Raw genomic sequence first — 17584 nt, 5'->3', positions numbered from 1 at the left:
CTCAGCACCCTTAACAAATCACAGCTCCCAGAATTATTTGCGGTGGAGCTTAAAGTGAAATTGCAGTGGTTTCAATGTATGGTGTGAATGTGGCCCTGGTACCCCTCAAGGCACAATGGAGCCCCAGGGCTTTTTCTGCTGAGTCCCAGGACTCAGCTACATTAGTCAAGAAACAGTGTTTTGAATGCATTATAAACATGCAACACCAGATGGCACCAGAGAGCAAAAATAAATTTCTAAGCAATTTTCCATAGTGTTTCTTTTTTCTTTTGTTACCTTGATTTAATTTCTGGCTTATTTTAGCCCCAGGGGCTAAAAGGGATCACATGAGGTCAAGGTGAGGCGGGACCCCTGCTGGCACATCTTTGCAGAGTATGAGGAGTATCAATTGCATCTTGATGACAGGCCACTTACGGGCTTGCACTAAGGAGCTTTGACAGGCATTTTGAAGCAAGAGATTGGAGGGGGGTGTTCCCCAGGGGCTGTTTTCCTGCAGCCACAGGGGATGGGAATCACATTCATCTCACTGTGGTATATGGACTTCAGGAGGAAGCTAAGTTCATCCATCAACAAGATTGTCATGTCCTGATTCTCAGGAGATCAAGATGAGAATCTACCAAATTCCTTGGTCAGCACCCATCTGTGCCCATTTTCTGGAACGATTCAGGCAGGGTGGCAGCTAGCAGAAGAGGAACATGAGTGGGTGGGAATAAACTCTCAGCTCACAAGACAGCTCTGTTGATCACTTATCACACTTTGCAATGACCCATGTTAATATAATTTCCAAGTCAACCTGCCAACTCCACAGAAGGTTCACAGCCAAGGCCATCATGCTGAATACACCCCCTTGCACAGTGAGGAGTGTTGTTGCACTCCAGCTCCCATCAGCCCTGACCGTCATAGCCAATTGTCAGAGATGCTGGGAGTTGTAGTTCAGCAACATCTGGAGAACGACAGATGTCCCCCACCCCTGACATACTGCTTAAAAGCATGGTTGTTTGTGGTTATTTTGGAATCTCACGCTGAAGAATCTAAGCTTTTGAGATTTTGTTAGTTTAAGGACAATGTTCAAGCCCTTGCACATGCAAAGATAACATCTGAGAACACACAGTAACTTCCTGTGAGAGGCTCCAAGTGCAGGGTCACTGGACCTGTGCCCTGCGTGGCTAGCAGGCTAGCCATTCCTCCCTCATGGTATCCAGCTACGTTGCGCTCTCTGTTCATCCTCTAGTCGCTTTCACCATTTACGCCCACTCTGAAACACAACATGCCTTGCCAGAGAAACTCCAAACCCTGCAAAATAACTTAGCCACCAGATTCAGATTGAAAGTCAATCTTTACGTTTCAGAAAAAACGTACGCAACAACATTCTTTAGGGACTATCGGTGTAAGATTGCTTGCTTGGGGTTATAAGGCACACTTACCTAGGAGTAAGCCCCACTGAACACAGTGGGAGTCACTGCTGAGTAAACATGCATAAGATTGCAATGCAAATATCACCCCATTTTTAAAAAATAAAAAGGTGTCTTTGCATGCAGAAATCTAGCACACGAGAGAAAGGACCAAGGTAGAAGCTTCCTTCTGTAAGTGTGAGCTTTCTAAGTGCAGGGAGTTTGGGCTTGTTTGCTTGTCACTTTTCTATAAAGGGGGGCATTTTAAACATGTCATTCACCCCCTCTCTCAGGCTGATGTGGCCACCTCATTATGCTGAATGTATAAATAGGTTTGTAAGCAGGACCCAGAAAGGTTGGGGCTGGCTGTCTCAAGCATCATGTCCTGCTTGTGGCCTTCTCGAAGGCATATGGATAGCTTCAGCTGAGAACGTAAGGAAAAGCTAGCTGGACCCCCTTGCTCTGATCCAGGAAGGCTCACAGATCTTCCCTGCAAGGTCTATGCAGATTCTCACCAATCTCCAGAAACGTTTTCTGCATATACTCTTCCACACCTCTTCTTCTGTTGGAGAAATGCAGTCCACAACAATGAAGCCAAGGCTGGTGGAGCTGTGGACCCACAGGTGCTGTGGGATGATAACTCCCATCACCCCTGGCCATTGGCTATGTTGCTTGGGGCTGGGTGGGAGCTGGAGCCCAGCGGCATCTGCAGGGCAGCCCAGCTTAGTGTTGTGGCAAAGCTGTCAACTGTGGACACAATCCTAGCTTGCCCCTGCTCCTTGTCCAAACATGCAGCCCAGAGGAAGCAAAGCATGATGGGTCTTTAGTTCCTGAAAAGCTTCTAGGTTCAGAAAGTACGGTCTACAAGTTGTACCTTAGTTAACTGGAGAGGGGGAAATGCTGCTTTATGGGAACAGCAGAAGAGCTCCGCTGCCAGTGGCCCATTTTGACAGGCATCCTGTTCTCAGGTGCCCCAAGGGGGAAGCCCTCTTTCAGGATACCCAAACACAAGAGCACCCCCCCCCTTTCCTGTGGCTTCATCAACTGGTATTCAGAGGCATTATTGCCTCTGACCAAAAAATGGAAGTTGGTTGTTTCTTTTGCCTTACTCATTCCTTTTTCCTTCATTTTAGTTCTCCTTGCCTTGCAAGCTGAAAGGATCTCTTGGCTTTTTGCCTAAGACTTGCACTGACATACTGACCCACTTTCTCTAGTGAGCTTTGCCTCCTGGTTGCAGACAGAGATTAACAAGGAGCTTTTAACAGGCCCTCCTTTAATGCCCCCTTGCCCCGCCCCAGACCCGGGTCACCCAAAGTCATTTTTCCTTGAAGATCGTACAACCCTCATTGACCTAGCATGCAGCTTATGAGGACAGGCACTGGATCCTGTCTAGTAGCATCGCTTAAGGTCGCTGATGTTAAAGGTAAGAGGTTAAAGGAAAGTCTTTTTTTTTTTTACAGGAAAGGTGCCTTTCTGTAAACAAATTGTAAGTGAATCATGTAGTGCTATGACAGAAGGTGCCTATAGTAGCTATTAAGTCAACCACTGTTTTCAACCAGACCACATTTGCAGTATGGAAAGAATAAGACTGCCCTGCCTTACAGGATTGTTGTAAGCAGAGAGATGGGCAGATCACTATTTCCTGGCCACGTCTGTTTTGCACACGTTCATTCATAGGTTTTCCCCATCCCATTTCCGCATCGACCTGCCCATTTGAAGATGTAAATCAGGTCAACGTGCATCAGAATTTATGAATGGCGAGTTCCTCAGGCATCCTAAGCTAGGAGGCATCCTGGGATAATGTATATGAAGCATGATCTACCAGTCGATCGCATGATGTCCCTGGTCGATTGCAGGATCCCCCCCAAAAAAGCTCAACAACTTTGGCTCACAGCTTACCCTCCCTAAAGAAAGCTGAAAAACTTTGATCAATACAATGGGTAGATCACTGCCAGTGTGAGTGGATCACAGTCTCTTGGAAGTTGGATGTGCCTGCTCTATATAAATGCTAAATATTGTTGATTGCATTTATACCGTGTTTTCTTCTGTTCTCCAAGAGAACAAACCACAGAACTGGACCTCACCGAGACGGCATTCTGATGTGGTCCCCATGTGGTCCTGCACATGGGGATCTTTCCAATATCACTTTAAAAGTCACTGTTGGTGCATTCTCCCAAGTATCATCATGCAACCAAGCACCTTCTAATTAGAGTAGTGCATCATATGGATCGGTTCCCTCTTTTGAGTGAGCTGAGTGTTTTGCAAACATTGTCTCGCTGCAATCCTAGCAACCATCCTGTAAAGTAGGCTCAGTATTATTATCCCCAAACTGCAGATATGGAAGGGTGGCTTAAGATCACCCAGAGAGATCTGGGAGATTTCTGCAGGAGAGGACTGTTGTGCTTACATCCTACTTGTGAGCTTCCCATGGGCACATGGCTGGGCAGTGTGTGAAACAGGATGCTGGACTCTGTTCTAATCTGGCAGGGCTCATCCTATAGGACAGAGTTGCAGCTGCTGGGCTACACCATTACCACCAAAGAATGAGACTTCCAATTCATACCTGCTTAGAAGATCAGGATGAAACAGCTGGAGCATAAAGTCAATTGCAGCTGCCTCCACAGTAATGCAATAAGCTGCCTAACCCTGAGTCAAACTATTGGTCCATCTAGCTCTGCACTGTTTACACTGACTGGCAGCAGCTGCCTCCAGGATTTTAGACAAGCTGTCTCTCCCAGTCCTAGTTGCAGATTCCAGAGATTGAACCAGAGATCTTCCGCCTGCAAAACAGATGTTCCGCTACTGAAGTGCAGCCATTCTCAAGTTTGGTGCCACTCCTGAACTGAGTAACCTGCCTTTCCCAGAACTTCCTGATACCAGAATGAGAAAGCAAAACACCCCAACCCGCCCGCCAGCTGCTCTGCACGGGACTTGTCGACTGCCACTGCAAACTGCCTATCAATTAGCTTGTCGCCCTCCCTCCTTTTTTAATGAAACAAGAGCTCGGGGTTTACGCAACAGCCTTTTTGGCAGGCAGATACATTTTGCTGTATCAAGAGACCACAGATGGAGGAGTTCAAGAAAGGCAGATGTCTCCATTGATCCAGTGCCCTCACATTGGGGTTTGAGGAATGCGCGGCTCAGTAATGCGCAAAAAATGCAAGCTGGCTATTATTCGGAAGATGGGACAAGGCCCCAGGAACACTGCAGCACAAACTCTCCCCAAACATAACCCCGTAGGCTGCCTTTTTCATACTTGTGAGCTGCGTACCCGCTACACCTTTAAGGCACATTCAAGGGACATTCATTCCCTCAAAGAATCCTGGGCACTGTAGTTCGCCCTTCGCAGTGTTACGGTTCCCAACAGCACTTATCAAACTACAGTGCCCAGAATTCTTTGAGGCAGAAAATGTGCTCCAGATGTGCACGGAGCCAGTGTGGTGTAGTGGTTAAGAGCGGTAGTCTTGTAATCTGGTGAACCGGGTTCACGTCTCCGCTCCTCCACATGCAGCTGCTGGGTGACCTTGGGCCAGTCACACTTCTCTGAAGTCTCTCAGCCTCACTCACCTCACAGAGTGTTTGTTGTGGGGGAGGAAGGGAAAGGAGAATGTTAGCCGCTTTGAGACTCCTTAAAGGGAGTGAAAGGCGGGATATCATATCCAAACTCCTCCTCCTCCTCCTCCTCCTCCTCCTCCTTCTTCTTCTTCTTCTTCTTTAAAGGGACAAGTGTGCACACAATCTACATCTTCTTAAATCAGACAGGTTCCGATCCATAAAACTGTAACCCCATTCCTGGGAAGCATCCCCAATAGATGCAAGGTATTTGGTTGCCTCCTTCTGAGAGGAGACCTGCTGAAGTTAGCAGACATGGCTCATTCATTTCAAAGGGTCTGCTCTTGAGTAGGACTAGCATTGGACACAACCCACAGATGCAAAGAGGAGAAGCCGCCCACTTTTTTGCCATTGCTCACAACCGACCCAGAGGGAGGGCCTCGGATTCAATGGCACACAACTCAAACCCAACAGAGTAGAAATGGTTCTGGATTCTACCACTGTAGTCTGCAGTGTGAGGTGGAGAGAATCACAGAGCCGAAAGCTCCTGCTTCTGGAAAAACAAAAAACAAAAAAAACCCAGCAACAGATATCAAGGGAGGAAGCGTTCTAGTCACACCTTCTCCCTGACATGTTAGTTTTCTGGATGCAATGATTTTTGTTTTATTTAAGTCTGGCTTAAATAAATCTTGCATTGCAGGGGGTGGACTAGATGACCAGTGGCACTTCCAACTCTACAAATTCTATCCTGTGATTCTATGTTTCCTCCCAGCCTCCCTCCTCCACCAGTCTGAAGTCGCATGACTCTGCACCCACGTTTATTTTCTCCATCTGATGTTTGTAAGGATCAGGACACGCAGCTCAGGTTGAACTGAAGGTCAACACTAAATCTGAGCCTTGTAGTCATCACATTGCCTAAATAGCTACAAACTCGTGGAGCCCAATTTCCTGCGATTCCAGAAAAGTGTTTTATTTTGGAACCTACTCAGTGGAAACCCTCATCCTGAAAAGAAAAGGGGAAAGGGAGTTACTCATCTGCTCCAGGATAGAATTCCACAGAATCGGGAGGAAAATGAAAATCTAAGACACCTCGCTTTATCTATTAAAAATATGTATTCTCCCTTCCCCCACCCTTTTTTCCTTTTTCTTTTTACTGTTCCCTTGGCAGTTGTGAGGCTGAATCACTCTTTCGGATTCCTAACATGCAGAAACGGTTCTTTTCTCTCCCCCTTTTCCATAATGGCAGCTTTTTGACAATCCGGCAAATAATATCGCATTTGTCACATTCACTTCCGTCGCCGCACTGCTGGGATGCAGCAGCTGGGGGAAGCCTTGGCTCCCTCCTTCCAAAGTCGGTGGAAAAGTTCCAGGTCTCGTTTTCAACAAGGCAAGGGTCTCATGCTCCTGAGCCACATCCTGCTCTAATGCATTCCATCTGAGGCTCCTGCAGTCCCAACTCCATAGACCAGCAGGGAAGGAGCAGCCAAACCTGGCTTGTTCCAGCCTGATATCATGGGAGGAATTGAGGGGACAAGGGAAGGAGGGTTCGTCACAGGGCGGAGTCCCATGTTCACTCACCGCCTCAAAGTCTGCGTCTCTTTCTAGGAGTTTTACAGTCCAATCCCACACATGTTTACTCCCAGTGGTGCAGCAGAGGGAGGATGTGAGGGAGCACAGTTTGGGGACCTTTTTCAAAGCATGAGCAATGACATCATCCACTGCAACACCAGAGGAATTGATGGACTCTATTTTCTCCAGCAACTGAATGAGGTTTCAAGGTTGTCATTTCCCCCACCTCTAGGATTTGTGGGATGTTAGCATTGAGGAAGTCAGAGAACAAGAAAAAATAATCAAGGCTAGGTACTTCCTTCCATTTCTTTGATGAGGTACCTGCTTCACACCAGTAAGATAGGAGCATTGTTGTTGTCATCGTCCTCAACATGTCTTTGCAAGATATTAGCATTTCTAATTGAAAAGGCTGCCATTGCAGTTGGCAGAAAAACTTGTTCTTGAAGCTCAATGTGTTTTCCAAGTTGAACCTCTACAGTCAGAAGGACCACCGAACTCAGCTTACTCCCAGAAAGTGATGCACGGGATTGCAGTCAATGCCATGAACGACAGTCTAACTTGTGAGTATGTCTTTGGTCTGGCTAGGGACTAAAGGAACACACAGTCCCTATAGCTGTACTGCAGTGGTGGCACATGCAAGGGCCAGATACAAAATTGGGAGGAGCAATGGATGTGACTCTTACTTTTTTACAATAAGCTGCATACTAGCCAGGCAGAAATCAGAGGTTTGACACACCTGCACCTGTCCTGCCCTCCATCCAGGCAAGCAAGAAGCAGGATCGCAGTTCAAATCCAACCAGGCAAAAGCACTCAAAGATGCCATAGAACAGGCTCGTTTTGTGCTTCGAAAGGGGAGATCCTTGGAGGCCAAACCGAAAGACCTGGGTGGGGGTGCATTTGGCACCCAGGCCTGTGGTTCACCATCCCTGCCATAGGAGTTGCCATCACGATGCATTCCCGCACTTCAGAATTTGCCATCGCACCAGTGTCTCCTCTCAAACAAGTCTCACTGAATTGCATGGGACCCTTCTCCAGGTGAAAGTGCATATGATTGCAGCCTCTGCCATGTGTTAAGAGGGCCATGCCTGTGACATGAGTAAAAGTGACAGGCCACCCCAAAACATCTCTGGGTCTGCTTCTCCATCCCCCTTGTCCTCAACCCCTTCTCTGAAATTTGCACAAACAGAAGTGCCTATGGAAGTTCGCAGAATGGCTCAAAGCTTTGCAGGGGCTGTGCCTACCCAAAAAAACAACAACCCAAGTCTAGGCATGAGTCATGCAGTTAGCTGCGGTCATTTGGCTGTAGTCATGGAAGGGATGAAGAGGGATGGAGTAGTATCTGAGATATTTCACACACATGAGTGGTCGTGTGTATTGTGCTGCTTCCTTACACACACAAATACACAATCACCATGCCTTTCATTCCTACCAGAAGGTTTGTTCTAATCTTTCTCCATCAGCAAATAGAGATGTGGCCATCCCTATATTCACAGCATCACTGCGACCTAAAGGATCATTGTGTCATCTAGTCCAATGCCTTGCAGTGGAGGAATCGCAGCTATTGTTGGAAATGCTGGGAGCTGTTGTCCAACAGCAATTCAAGGGCCAGACTATGGCCATGTATCTGGGGTTAAGATGGTGAGGCATTTTTTTTACCTGAGACCCAAGGTAAGCAGCGCCTCCTTAATCTTGCCTATCACAGCAGCTGGCCGCACAAACACAGAGGAGGAAGCCTTCACTTAGGCAACAGAACCCTGGAGGAGGAGGAGGAAGGCGGCGAGCAAATGGTAGAGATGGAAACAGAACGGTCAGAACGTTTCCCGGTACAAGTTTGGCCGAAGCTCCTGCCGTGTCAAATGAGAAATCCCAGTTGGATGCATACAAATGTTTCCTGCGAGCAAAACTGGGAAGGCTGCCATGGATCAGAACAGTGTGTGTAGCCAAGGTTCAGCCCGAGGATGACAAGGGATTCCTTGAGGAGATTTCCAAGTCAATCACCTGCCTGAAGCCCGTCCAGGTGTAGGGAAGCAAAAACCACTCGTTCTTAGGCGATGATGGCTGCTGAGCGACTGGGTCTAGAGGGAGCAGTTGCATTCCTGTCAGGCATGAAGCCCACAGCATCAAGGAGCAATCGCAGAGGATGCTCAGGCTGTCAGCATCAACATGGAGATGCAGGAGCCCAGGGGCTACAGAGGGGAGGAGTTAGGAACAGGCTCAGCCAGGTTTCAGGATGAGAGCCAGTGTGGTGCAGCGGAAAGAGTGCCAGACTAGGACCTCGAAGACCAGGGATCTAATCCCCACTTGGTCACAAAGCTCACTGGGCGACCTTGAGGGCCAGGCATTGCCACTCAGCCTGACCTACCTCACAGGGTTGTTGTGAAGATGAAATGGGAACTAGAACCTTGGAAGTTTAGAGTGTGTGTGTGTGTGTGTGTGTGTGTACACACGCACGCACGCACACACACACACATAGATATAAAATATTGGAAGATCAGGGTTCCAGTGTAGTGGTTAGTGTTTGGACTAGCATTGTGGAGAACTGGGTTCAAATCCCCACTCAGCCACGAAGCTTACTGGGTGACCCTAGGGGCCAGTCACTGCCTCTCACCCTAACCTACCCCGCAGGGTTGTTTTGAGGATCAAATGAGGATGGGGAGAACCTTGAGCCCCCTGGAGAACAAAGTGGGAAATAAATGCAGTAAGTAATAGATTTCAGAAGGAAATGCATGGTGGATGTCAGCAGAGATTGGTCCATTAGGGCAAATTGGGCATTGTCCGCCAACCTTAGGCTGCCCCCACCTGCCTGCCTTCCCACTTACACCCAGTCCAGGGGTGGCACTGCCTGTCACCTTCCTCCTCCGTTGTCTCAGAGTTGCCCTTGTATAACTCAGCAGGAAGGAGGAGGACAAGGACAAAGCTAGAATGAATTGGCTCTGTCTGTCATTGGCTTTGGCGCCACCTACTGTTGGGCTCCCGGACTTCTACCCCACCAGTCGCCACGGACAGCAGCCGCCACTGATCTGACATCCCTGACTGCCTTGAGATTTCCACTGACAAACTAAGGACTTAACTTTGCTCTCTCGACTGGATTTCACAAACACCACCCCAAACAAAAAAAGGAACAGCAGGAAAGGAAGTAGCAAATCCTTCTAATTAAGCGGGGAAATCGCAGGAATGTTTATTTAAGGGCAAAGTCGTGCAGCCAGACAAACTTAACTTGTTTACGTCCACTGTAAACAGATGTTGACATGAAAAATTACTCTAGGGGAATAAATCCCACTTCACACATGAGGCGAGTGAGAGATAACAATTTCTAAAGAAAGACAGTACATACAGTACATTAGTGGTGGGAGAGACACCCCAATTGGTCTCAAGTTTCCAAAACCTCATGCAATAGAGGGTTCTGCAAGAGATTTCAGAAAGCGATTGGTGCTCTGCCCAGCTGTTTGTGGGGGTCGGGGAGTTCAGAAAACAAAGCAAATCCCTGGCTCTGTGTGACCAACAAGAACATGAGAAGAGCTGGATGAAACCAAGAGTCCATTGATCCTAACTTCCTTTTCATAGGACTTCCCTTACAGCAGAGATAGGAGTTTATGGCTCTCAATATGTTTTTGGATTACAGCTCCTATCATCCCTGACTATTGGTCATGCCAGCTTGGGTGGAGAGAAGCTGAAATCCAACAGCATCAAAGGTTCCCACCGCAGCCACATCTCACAACAACAACAACTATGCTGTAGGTAGACTGCCTCTGAATATGGAGGGTCTCCATTTAGCTCTCAGGACTTATGTCAGCAGCCATAACCATTTTATGGTGAAAGGAAAACCTATGAATTCACTATGCAGGGAAGGAGGAAAGATATTTTTTTTCTTCTGTCTGCTGAATCTGCTGCCAGTTAATTTCAGAGGGTGATCCCAAGTCAGGAGCAGAACTTCCGATGCTCCAGGGGCAATTGGACTTCCAGGTTCCTCACCCCTGCTCTACATTTTATCACCCTAAGGGTCAGGTTGAGGGGGGGAGTGGATGCATCTCTATCCACCTTCTCCACAAGTTTTCCTACAATTTATGTATCTCCTACTATGTAAAAAAATGGTAAGATTTGAAGCTGAACATTGGAAGATTTAGGACGGATTTTAAAAAGTACTTCTTTATGGAGTGCAGACTTAAACTGTGGAACTCCCTCCCACAGGAGGCAGTGGGGACCACCAATTTGGATGGCTTGAAAAGAGGATTGGATAAATTCATGGAGGCGGAGAGGGCTATCAGTGGCTATGAGCCAAGATGGCTACGCTCTCCCTCCACAGTTGGAGGCAGCAATGATTCCGCATACCAGCTGCTGAAAACCACAGGACTCTTGTGCTCAAATCTTGCTTACAGGTGTTCCATAAGGGGCATCTGGTTGGCCACTGTGAGAACAGGATACTGGACTAGATGGGCCATTGGCCTGATTCAGGAGGCTCTTCTTATATTCTTAATCGCCTCTATTAATTGCCTTTTTCCTCTTGAAGTTTTTTTTATTACTCTTAAGGTGCAACTACAAATGCACCCTGCAATGGTTTTCTCAGCCACATCATGGCAGGCAAACCGAGACACTGCATTGGGTAATTGGCAGCTCTGGCCCAGTTGGCAAAGGCAGGAAGGAGAGAAGGAGGGAGAGACAGAAGGAGGAGAAAGGAGGAGAATCGTGGCTCCGCCCCGCCCAGCGAGATGCTCCACTGGCAAAGGGCAGCTTCTTGTCACAAATGACTCTTCCTGAAGAATGTCTCTCTCTTGACCCATTTACTGGCCTCGCAAAACACTGTGCCAACGGGTGTTTTTTCTCTACCCTCTTTTTTTATTTCTTTCTGGGCTGCTGTTCAAAAGGAATTCCATGTATGCCAAGCTCACAACCCACGTGCTCCCCTCTGAGCTGCAACCAAGCAATTGGGGTGGTGGTGGCAGAGAGCAAGGCTGGACTGCATGCATCCCACACAGAAGGTCCCAAACCCACGTCCCCCTGGCAGCTTCAGCAAAAAGACCAGAACATAAAAAGTGAGCCCTGCTGGCTCAGGGAACATGCCAATCTAGTCCAGCATCTGGTTCAGTGGCCAGCGGGATTCTTATCTGGGGAAACCTGAATGCTGGAGGCAGAGTGCAGCCATCATAACTAGGAGCTCCCTTAAGACATCAGGGCTGGACCTGCCAAGGACCCACAAAAGACACTGCCAATCCAAGCAGGCAGCAATGTAGTGGGCTAAACAAAGGAGAACGGCATCAAAGCAGCTTCCCTGGTTCCCTGCACTTCTCTGGAAAAATCAGCAGAGCCGAAAGTGACCAGCCAAGTAAGCGCTGTTGCTTTTCATTTGGACAGGCACCTTCTCATGGCTCGTAGGGGGCAGGTGCAACCTAATCCTGAATTAATTTGGGAAGAAGTCTCCACCCGTTGAAAACAAATGGGGCTTATTCCTAAGTAAGTGTGTACTGGACGTGGTAGCCTGAAGGTCACTGAGGCCACAGCAGCCTTCCTCAATGTGATGCCCTAGAAACACTGGACTAAAACTCCTATCAGCCCCTGCCCTGCATGGCCAAGGGTGAGGAGGTGATGAAAGCTGTAATCTGACAACATCTGAAGGGCCCCAGACTGGACTAAGGGAAATGGGATTAATGGGGCTTCGGGAGGAGTCAAGAGTGGTGCAGTGGTTAGTGTGTCAAACCAGCACCTTGGGAGATCAGGGTTCAAATTCTCACTCAGCACATGAAGCTCACTGGGAGACCGTAGGCCAGTCACTGCCTCTCAGCCTAACCTACCTCATGGCGTTGTGAAGATTACAATTTCAGAGTAGGACCTGGGACAGATCAGGATTCAACCACACATTTACACATGCGCACATGCACAAGTCATGAAGCTCAGTGCCTGACCTTGGGCCAGTCACCTCACAGCAACACTACCTCGCAGGGCTGTTGTGGGGATTAAATGATGGAGGGGACAACCGCACTCGCCACCTTGAGCTCCTTGGAGGAAAAGGCCAGATACAGATGCAATAAACCAGAAACCCGTACCATACACACAGAGAATGTTGGATTAGTAAAAACCATCATCGTTACAGCGCCTCCTGCTGGCCAAGGCGGGGAATCGGCCTCACCCGCGCTGCCGTCCAACCTCGAAGTCTCTTCCCTCGAAAGACCCATTCGACGCCCCTGCAGGGACCACTAGGGTGGAGGCGAGACGCACCCACCCCGCTTGGCAGCACCTCCTGGTCCTCCTGCCCTGGGGGACGAGCCGGAGGAGCCATGAGGCGACCCGTCAACCCACCCCGTCAGATCGCCCCCACCCACCTGCTTCGTGAAGAGGATGGCGGTGTCCCAGTACTCGGGGTGCTTGTCGTTGCCCTTGTTCAGTTTCTTCTGCCAGGCGCAGAAGTTGCGCAGGCTGAGGGCGGCGTTGCTCGTCACCTTGGGCCCCTTGTCGTCCTGCCCGATGACCAGGAACTTGACCACGGCCAGCTGGATGGGGTTCTGGATGCTGGGGTGCCGGTAGAGGCGCGCCGCCGTGGCCATGAGGGTCAGCAGGTAGTGCTGCAAGTCGCCGCCATGGAACTTGGCCATGGACTCGTCCGCCACCACCAGCGTCTCCACGTAGCGTGGGATGGAGACGAAGCGCTTGGCCCGGGGCGGTGGAGGCTGCGGCGCGTGGCCCGTCCCGTTGCGGGGGCCCCGTCGGGCCCCGGGGGCCCCCTTGTACTTCTCCAGGGCTTGCAGGATGGCCGGGTTCCAGCCCGAGCCGACGCCGCAGCGGGAAGTCGGGACGGCGGGACCTGGCGCGCTCCGGCGCTGCAGCAGGTGCTCCCCGGGGCCGCTCCACAGCGCCCGGTTCCCGCCGCTGTTCTCGACGGGGCGGATGAGGTACTCGGCGCCGCGGTAGCCGAAAGCCCCCGTCAGCCCTCCGCAGAGGCTCAGAGCCGCGAAAGAGTCCGCGTCCGCATTGACGTCCCCGGAGTAGAAGCAGCGGCGCAGGTCTCCCTCCTGCTCGGCCGCCCCCGCCGTCGGGGCGCTGCCCAGGTACTGCGTGGCGAAGGCGGGCGCCAGGAACTGGGCGTCGGGGCGCAGGTGCAGGTAGAAATCCTGGTGGAAAGCCGTGATCTGGAAGGTGGCTCCTTGCCCGACAGGGGTGCCCTCAGGGGGGCCATGGAAATACGGCCGGCCGCCCTCCGGGGACGGGTCCAGGCGGATGGGGGTGACCAGCTCCGTCTCCGCCGGGGCGCACAACCCTCGCAGGACGGTCAGGCAGAGCAAGAGGGCACCCCGACGGAGGAGGAGCAGGAGGAGCGGCATGGCGCGGCGGGGAGGGCGCGGACCGGGCCGGCCGGGGCAACTGCAGGTCCTCCGCGTCGGGGAGCAGCCCGCTGCCCGTTCGCTCACTCACTCAGCGAGGCATCGCGGCCGGCGCGCTCCTGCTACCACCCCCCTCGACGGTGCCTGGCTTTGCAAACAGGCAGCGCGCTTGCTAGGAGAGCTTTATATACATCGCCGCCGTGTGCCAATTTCTGTCCCTTTTCTTTTCTTTTTTTTTATCAAGGCTTCGGAGCCAGAGTTGCTTTTCCTTCGCCTGCTGCTTTTTTCTCCGAGGGGAGGTGCTGAAGGCGCTTATTGGGCCTGCCCTCAGCCACTTGCAGCCCGCCCGGTGCCTCCTAGTAGCGCGCTGCGGCGCGCTCGCCTCGCGTTTTAAAGAGCCAGAGAGAGTTTAGCTGACTTTTGCAATTATGGGGCTTCCTCTCTCTCTCTCTCTCTCTCTCTCTCGCTCTCTCGCTCTCTCGCTCTCGCTCAGAGAGTGAGACCATCTGCAGCGTTTGCTGTTCTTTTTCCTGCCTCCTCTGCAGCCCCTTCGCCCCTCTTCAGCGCAGCCCCTCTCTCATTGAAGTTCCTCAGTTCCACTGACTCTGCTTTTTTTCACAGGGCTGTTGTGTTGTGTTTGTGGCCAGATCTTCTGCGTTTTCCTGAACCCCAGGAAAGCCTTGACAAGCCAAAACAGCCAGCCAAAAGGATGTTTGTGTGTGCGTGTATGTGTTTTTCTAAAGAAAGATGCACTCTGAATGTGCCAAAAAGTGCCTTGGGCTGCTGCATTCCGTCTCCCTTCTCTTCATTAGCCTTCGCCTTATCATTTCCTACTTGGAAAGCACTCTGTGTGCACTTCTGAGCACCGCCTGTTACCGGCTGCTTGCAATTGAACAAATAACCTTTTCCATTGTCCTCCTTCCTTCGTCCACAGATATTCCTTCTTTATTTTCACACTCGTGTTCGCACACACCTTGCAGCCTGGAGACCAAAGACCTTGCAGGGGTAGCTCAGAACAGTGTGACCACCATGGAACTGTCAGAGAGGAGGGTTCAAATCCCCCCATGTGGCCACGAAGCTCACTGGCTGACCTTGGACCAGTCACTGCCTCTCGGCCTAACCTACCTCACAGGGTTGTTGTGGGGATTAAATGAGGGGGGAGAATCACTTTGTACCCTGCCTTGAGCTCCTTGGATAAGAAGATGGGTTAACAACAGCCAGTGTGGAGTCACGAAGAAATAGGCAAACTCTTGTGTCACAAAGGCCTGGGTCTTGACTATCTCCTCGCCTACAAAGTCCAGAGACGGACTTAGAAAAACCTCTCTTGCTCACACAGCCTCAGCCCCTCATCAGAAAAATGGGCATAATTTTCTGCTGATCAGACTTTCATGGACTGTTGTGAGGACTGTGACAATATTCCTGTCTGTCAGGGTTTGGAGGGTGCTTCCCGATGGGTGTTTATGATGGAATTCCCTCAGCAAAGAGGTGTATCCAGCACCTTCATGAGGCAGTTGTTTGCCTTTATCCTGGCCCTTAATTCTATTTACCTGCCTACCTAGCCATCTGTTTCCATGAGCAAGCCAATGCAGAGCTTGTCTAAGGCCCAGGGGAGGAGTCTTGCTAGAAGAAAGTTATAAACTCGCAGTGCATTCCTGGCATGGCAGTGTAGGTCTGGCTAGGCCCTTGGCAGGGGCCTCCAGTCATCCGGCCTACAATATTGCCATAACCCACTCAACCACTTCTATCAGTGGAAAGGACACTGTTGCAGCTGCCAGCCAATACCTATTCTGCGTTTGTAAGAACTCAAATCATTTAGTGTGGCAGCTCCAGCTCTTTGGAACTGCTTGACTATTGCGATCTAGCTGGTGTCTTCCATCTATACCTTTCAGCACCTGATAAAAACATTCTTGCTTAGACAAGCCTGCCCAGATGCTTAGAAAGTTGTGCTAATTTTAATCTGTTTCAGTGCTTTAACTTTTGTATGTTTCAAAGTACCGCTGTAATTTTTTCTTGTTTAATCTCATTCTAAAACGCTTTGGTTTCTTGGGGTTTTTTAAAAGAAAAAACAAGCAGTGTATAAATTTTATGAAACAAATATATATGGTACACACTATGTGATAATGTGCATTCGGTGCTGCAGGCAAGGGCCTTTCGGGGGTGCTGCACACACTATGTCATTCCCTATGTTGTCCCTGTCCCACACTGTTTTGTCAACCTAAATCGCGTTCCGCTGAGAAGTTATAATCCATTTTGTGCCAATGAGAATGCCTTTCTCAAGCGCTTGCTGCCTGCGTGTGGACACAGAAAGCGGTTTCTCAGGTCCCCTCCGATTGGGGCAGACCCACCGATGTTGCAGGACTGTGTTGCTCCCCCCCCCCATGTTAAACTTGTGCATGAATGAAACAGCTTGTATTTCTCCTCCATTTCACCCAGTGTTCTCTTCCTGGGGGAAATCCAGTTGAAAAAACCTGCTGTTTCCAGTGCCACATCTGCAATATCTCAAAGACCCATTTGCAGTAAGAAACCCTCTCCCCACCTGAAAGCACCCCCAGAACACTGGGGAACGAGTGCTATATGAATGCTCAGTATTATTTTCAAGTTGTCTGCAACAAATTGTAAAGGAAGCGTCCATGTGGATGTGAAAAAGTCTCCATGGGATTCGCAACCCTCCAGTAACCTCTTCTTATCACTAGCAACATCATATGAGCTTTGTATGCTGACATCAGCAGAGGAATGAGAGGATGCTGTCTGTTGCTTTTCCTTGCAAAACAGAGCAGAGAGAGCTGGCCAAAGCATAAACAGAAAGAAATGCAAGACTGAAAATGGTTAACTCCCATCCATAGTTGAAACAGACACAAAGATCAGCCATTTGAAAACTGCAGAGGAGGCGTTTATTAAGCAATCTGAAATAATTAAGAACGTCCCTTCAAAAAATACAAGACGTCTGCATCTTGGGATTATACCATGTGATGCAATCCTATATATAAACCATATTGAGTTCAGTGGCACAAACCCCCATGTTGTTTGTAGGACCGCAGCCTTTTCGGAAGATGTAAAGTATTTCCTAAACACTGACAACAGCTGATTATAGATCAGGCTTATTTAGTGTTTTTAAATTGTTTGTCTCTGCACTCAGGACAGTTAAAGACATGATAAAAAGAGGACCGGTTAATAGGCATTGTTTTATTGGTGGTTGATGTCTTATTGTGTGTACTGCTGTACATTGATAGTTTATCTGAGCTGGTGTGCATGATCAATTAAATAAAGTTTATGGATATGCAGCAGAGAGCAGGGAGGAGGAAAAGGCAGGTTTTGACAGTCCGCTGGACAGGCATGCAAGATGGAAGAGGAGACTATAAGGTTCCATCATCAAAGGGATGTAAACATGACCGCTTTGGGCACTGCATCCTGCCCAGGTCTCCCCTGTGATTTGCTGTTCCATCCCTGTGCCCTGATCAAAGCAGGATTATTCCTTCATGAAGATGAATCATTCATTCATCTTAAATATTATTCTAGTCACATGGTTGAAAGGCTTTCTGCTAGGAGAGGTGATTTATTTTTATTGATTTATTTTCAAAAGTTCCATCCCACCTACTTTACCAAAGAGACTTGAGGCAGCTAATGAAAAGTAATAAAAACAGAATAAAACATACACAGTCCCCTTATATGATGATGATTATTATTATTATTATCAAATATTTATTTACACTCCACCTTTTTCCTGGACAAGGACTCAAAGTGGCTTACAGATCAAATAAGAAC

At 49.3% G+C, this 17584-nt stretch overlaps 1 protein-coding gene across 2 annotated transcripts in view; it reads right to left on the bottom strand.

The window, feature by feature from the left end:
- Positions 1-15740, bottom strand: part of ADAMTS15 (ADAM metallopeptidase with thrombospondin type 1 motif 15) — a 41880-nt gene extending 26140 nt beyond the window's left edge. For both annotated transcript variants that reach the window (XR_014542082.1, XM_083588422.1), the window contains exon 1: positions 12827-15740. Coding sequence is in view for 1 of the 2 variants with exons in the window: in XM_083588422.1 (XP_083444548.1) it covers positions 12827-13822 (996 nt within the window). In the remaining variant the exon portion in view is untranslated. The remainder of the gene's footprint in view (positions 1-12826) is intronic.
- Positions 15741-17584: the final 1844 nt, after the last annotated feature.

Source organism: Podarcis filfolensis (genome assembly GCF_964270895.1).
Source record: "Podarcis filfolensis genome assembly, chromosome: 15".
Taxonomy (NCBI): Eukaryota; Metazoa; Chordata; class Lepidosauria; order Squamata; family Lacertidae; genus Podarcis; species Podarcis filfolensis.
Note: the sequence above shows the minus strand (reverse complement) of the source record. Positions and strands in the feature narration are given on the sequence as shown.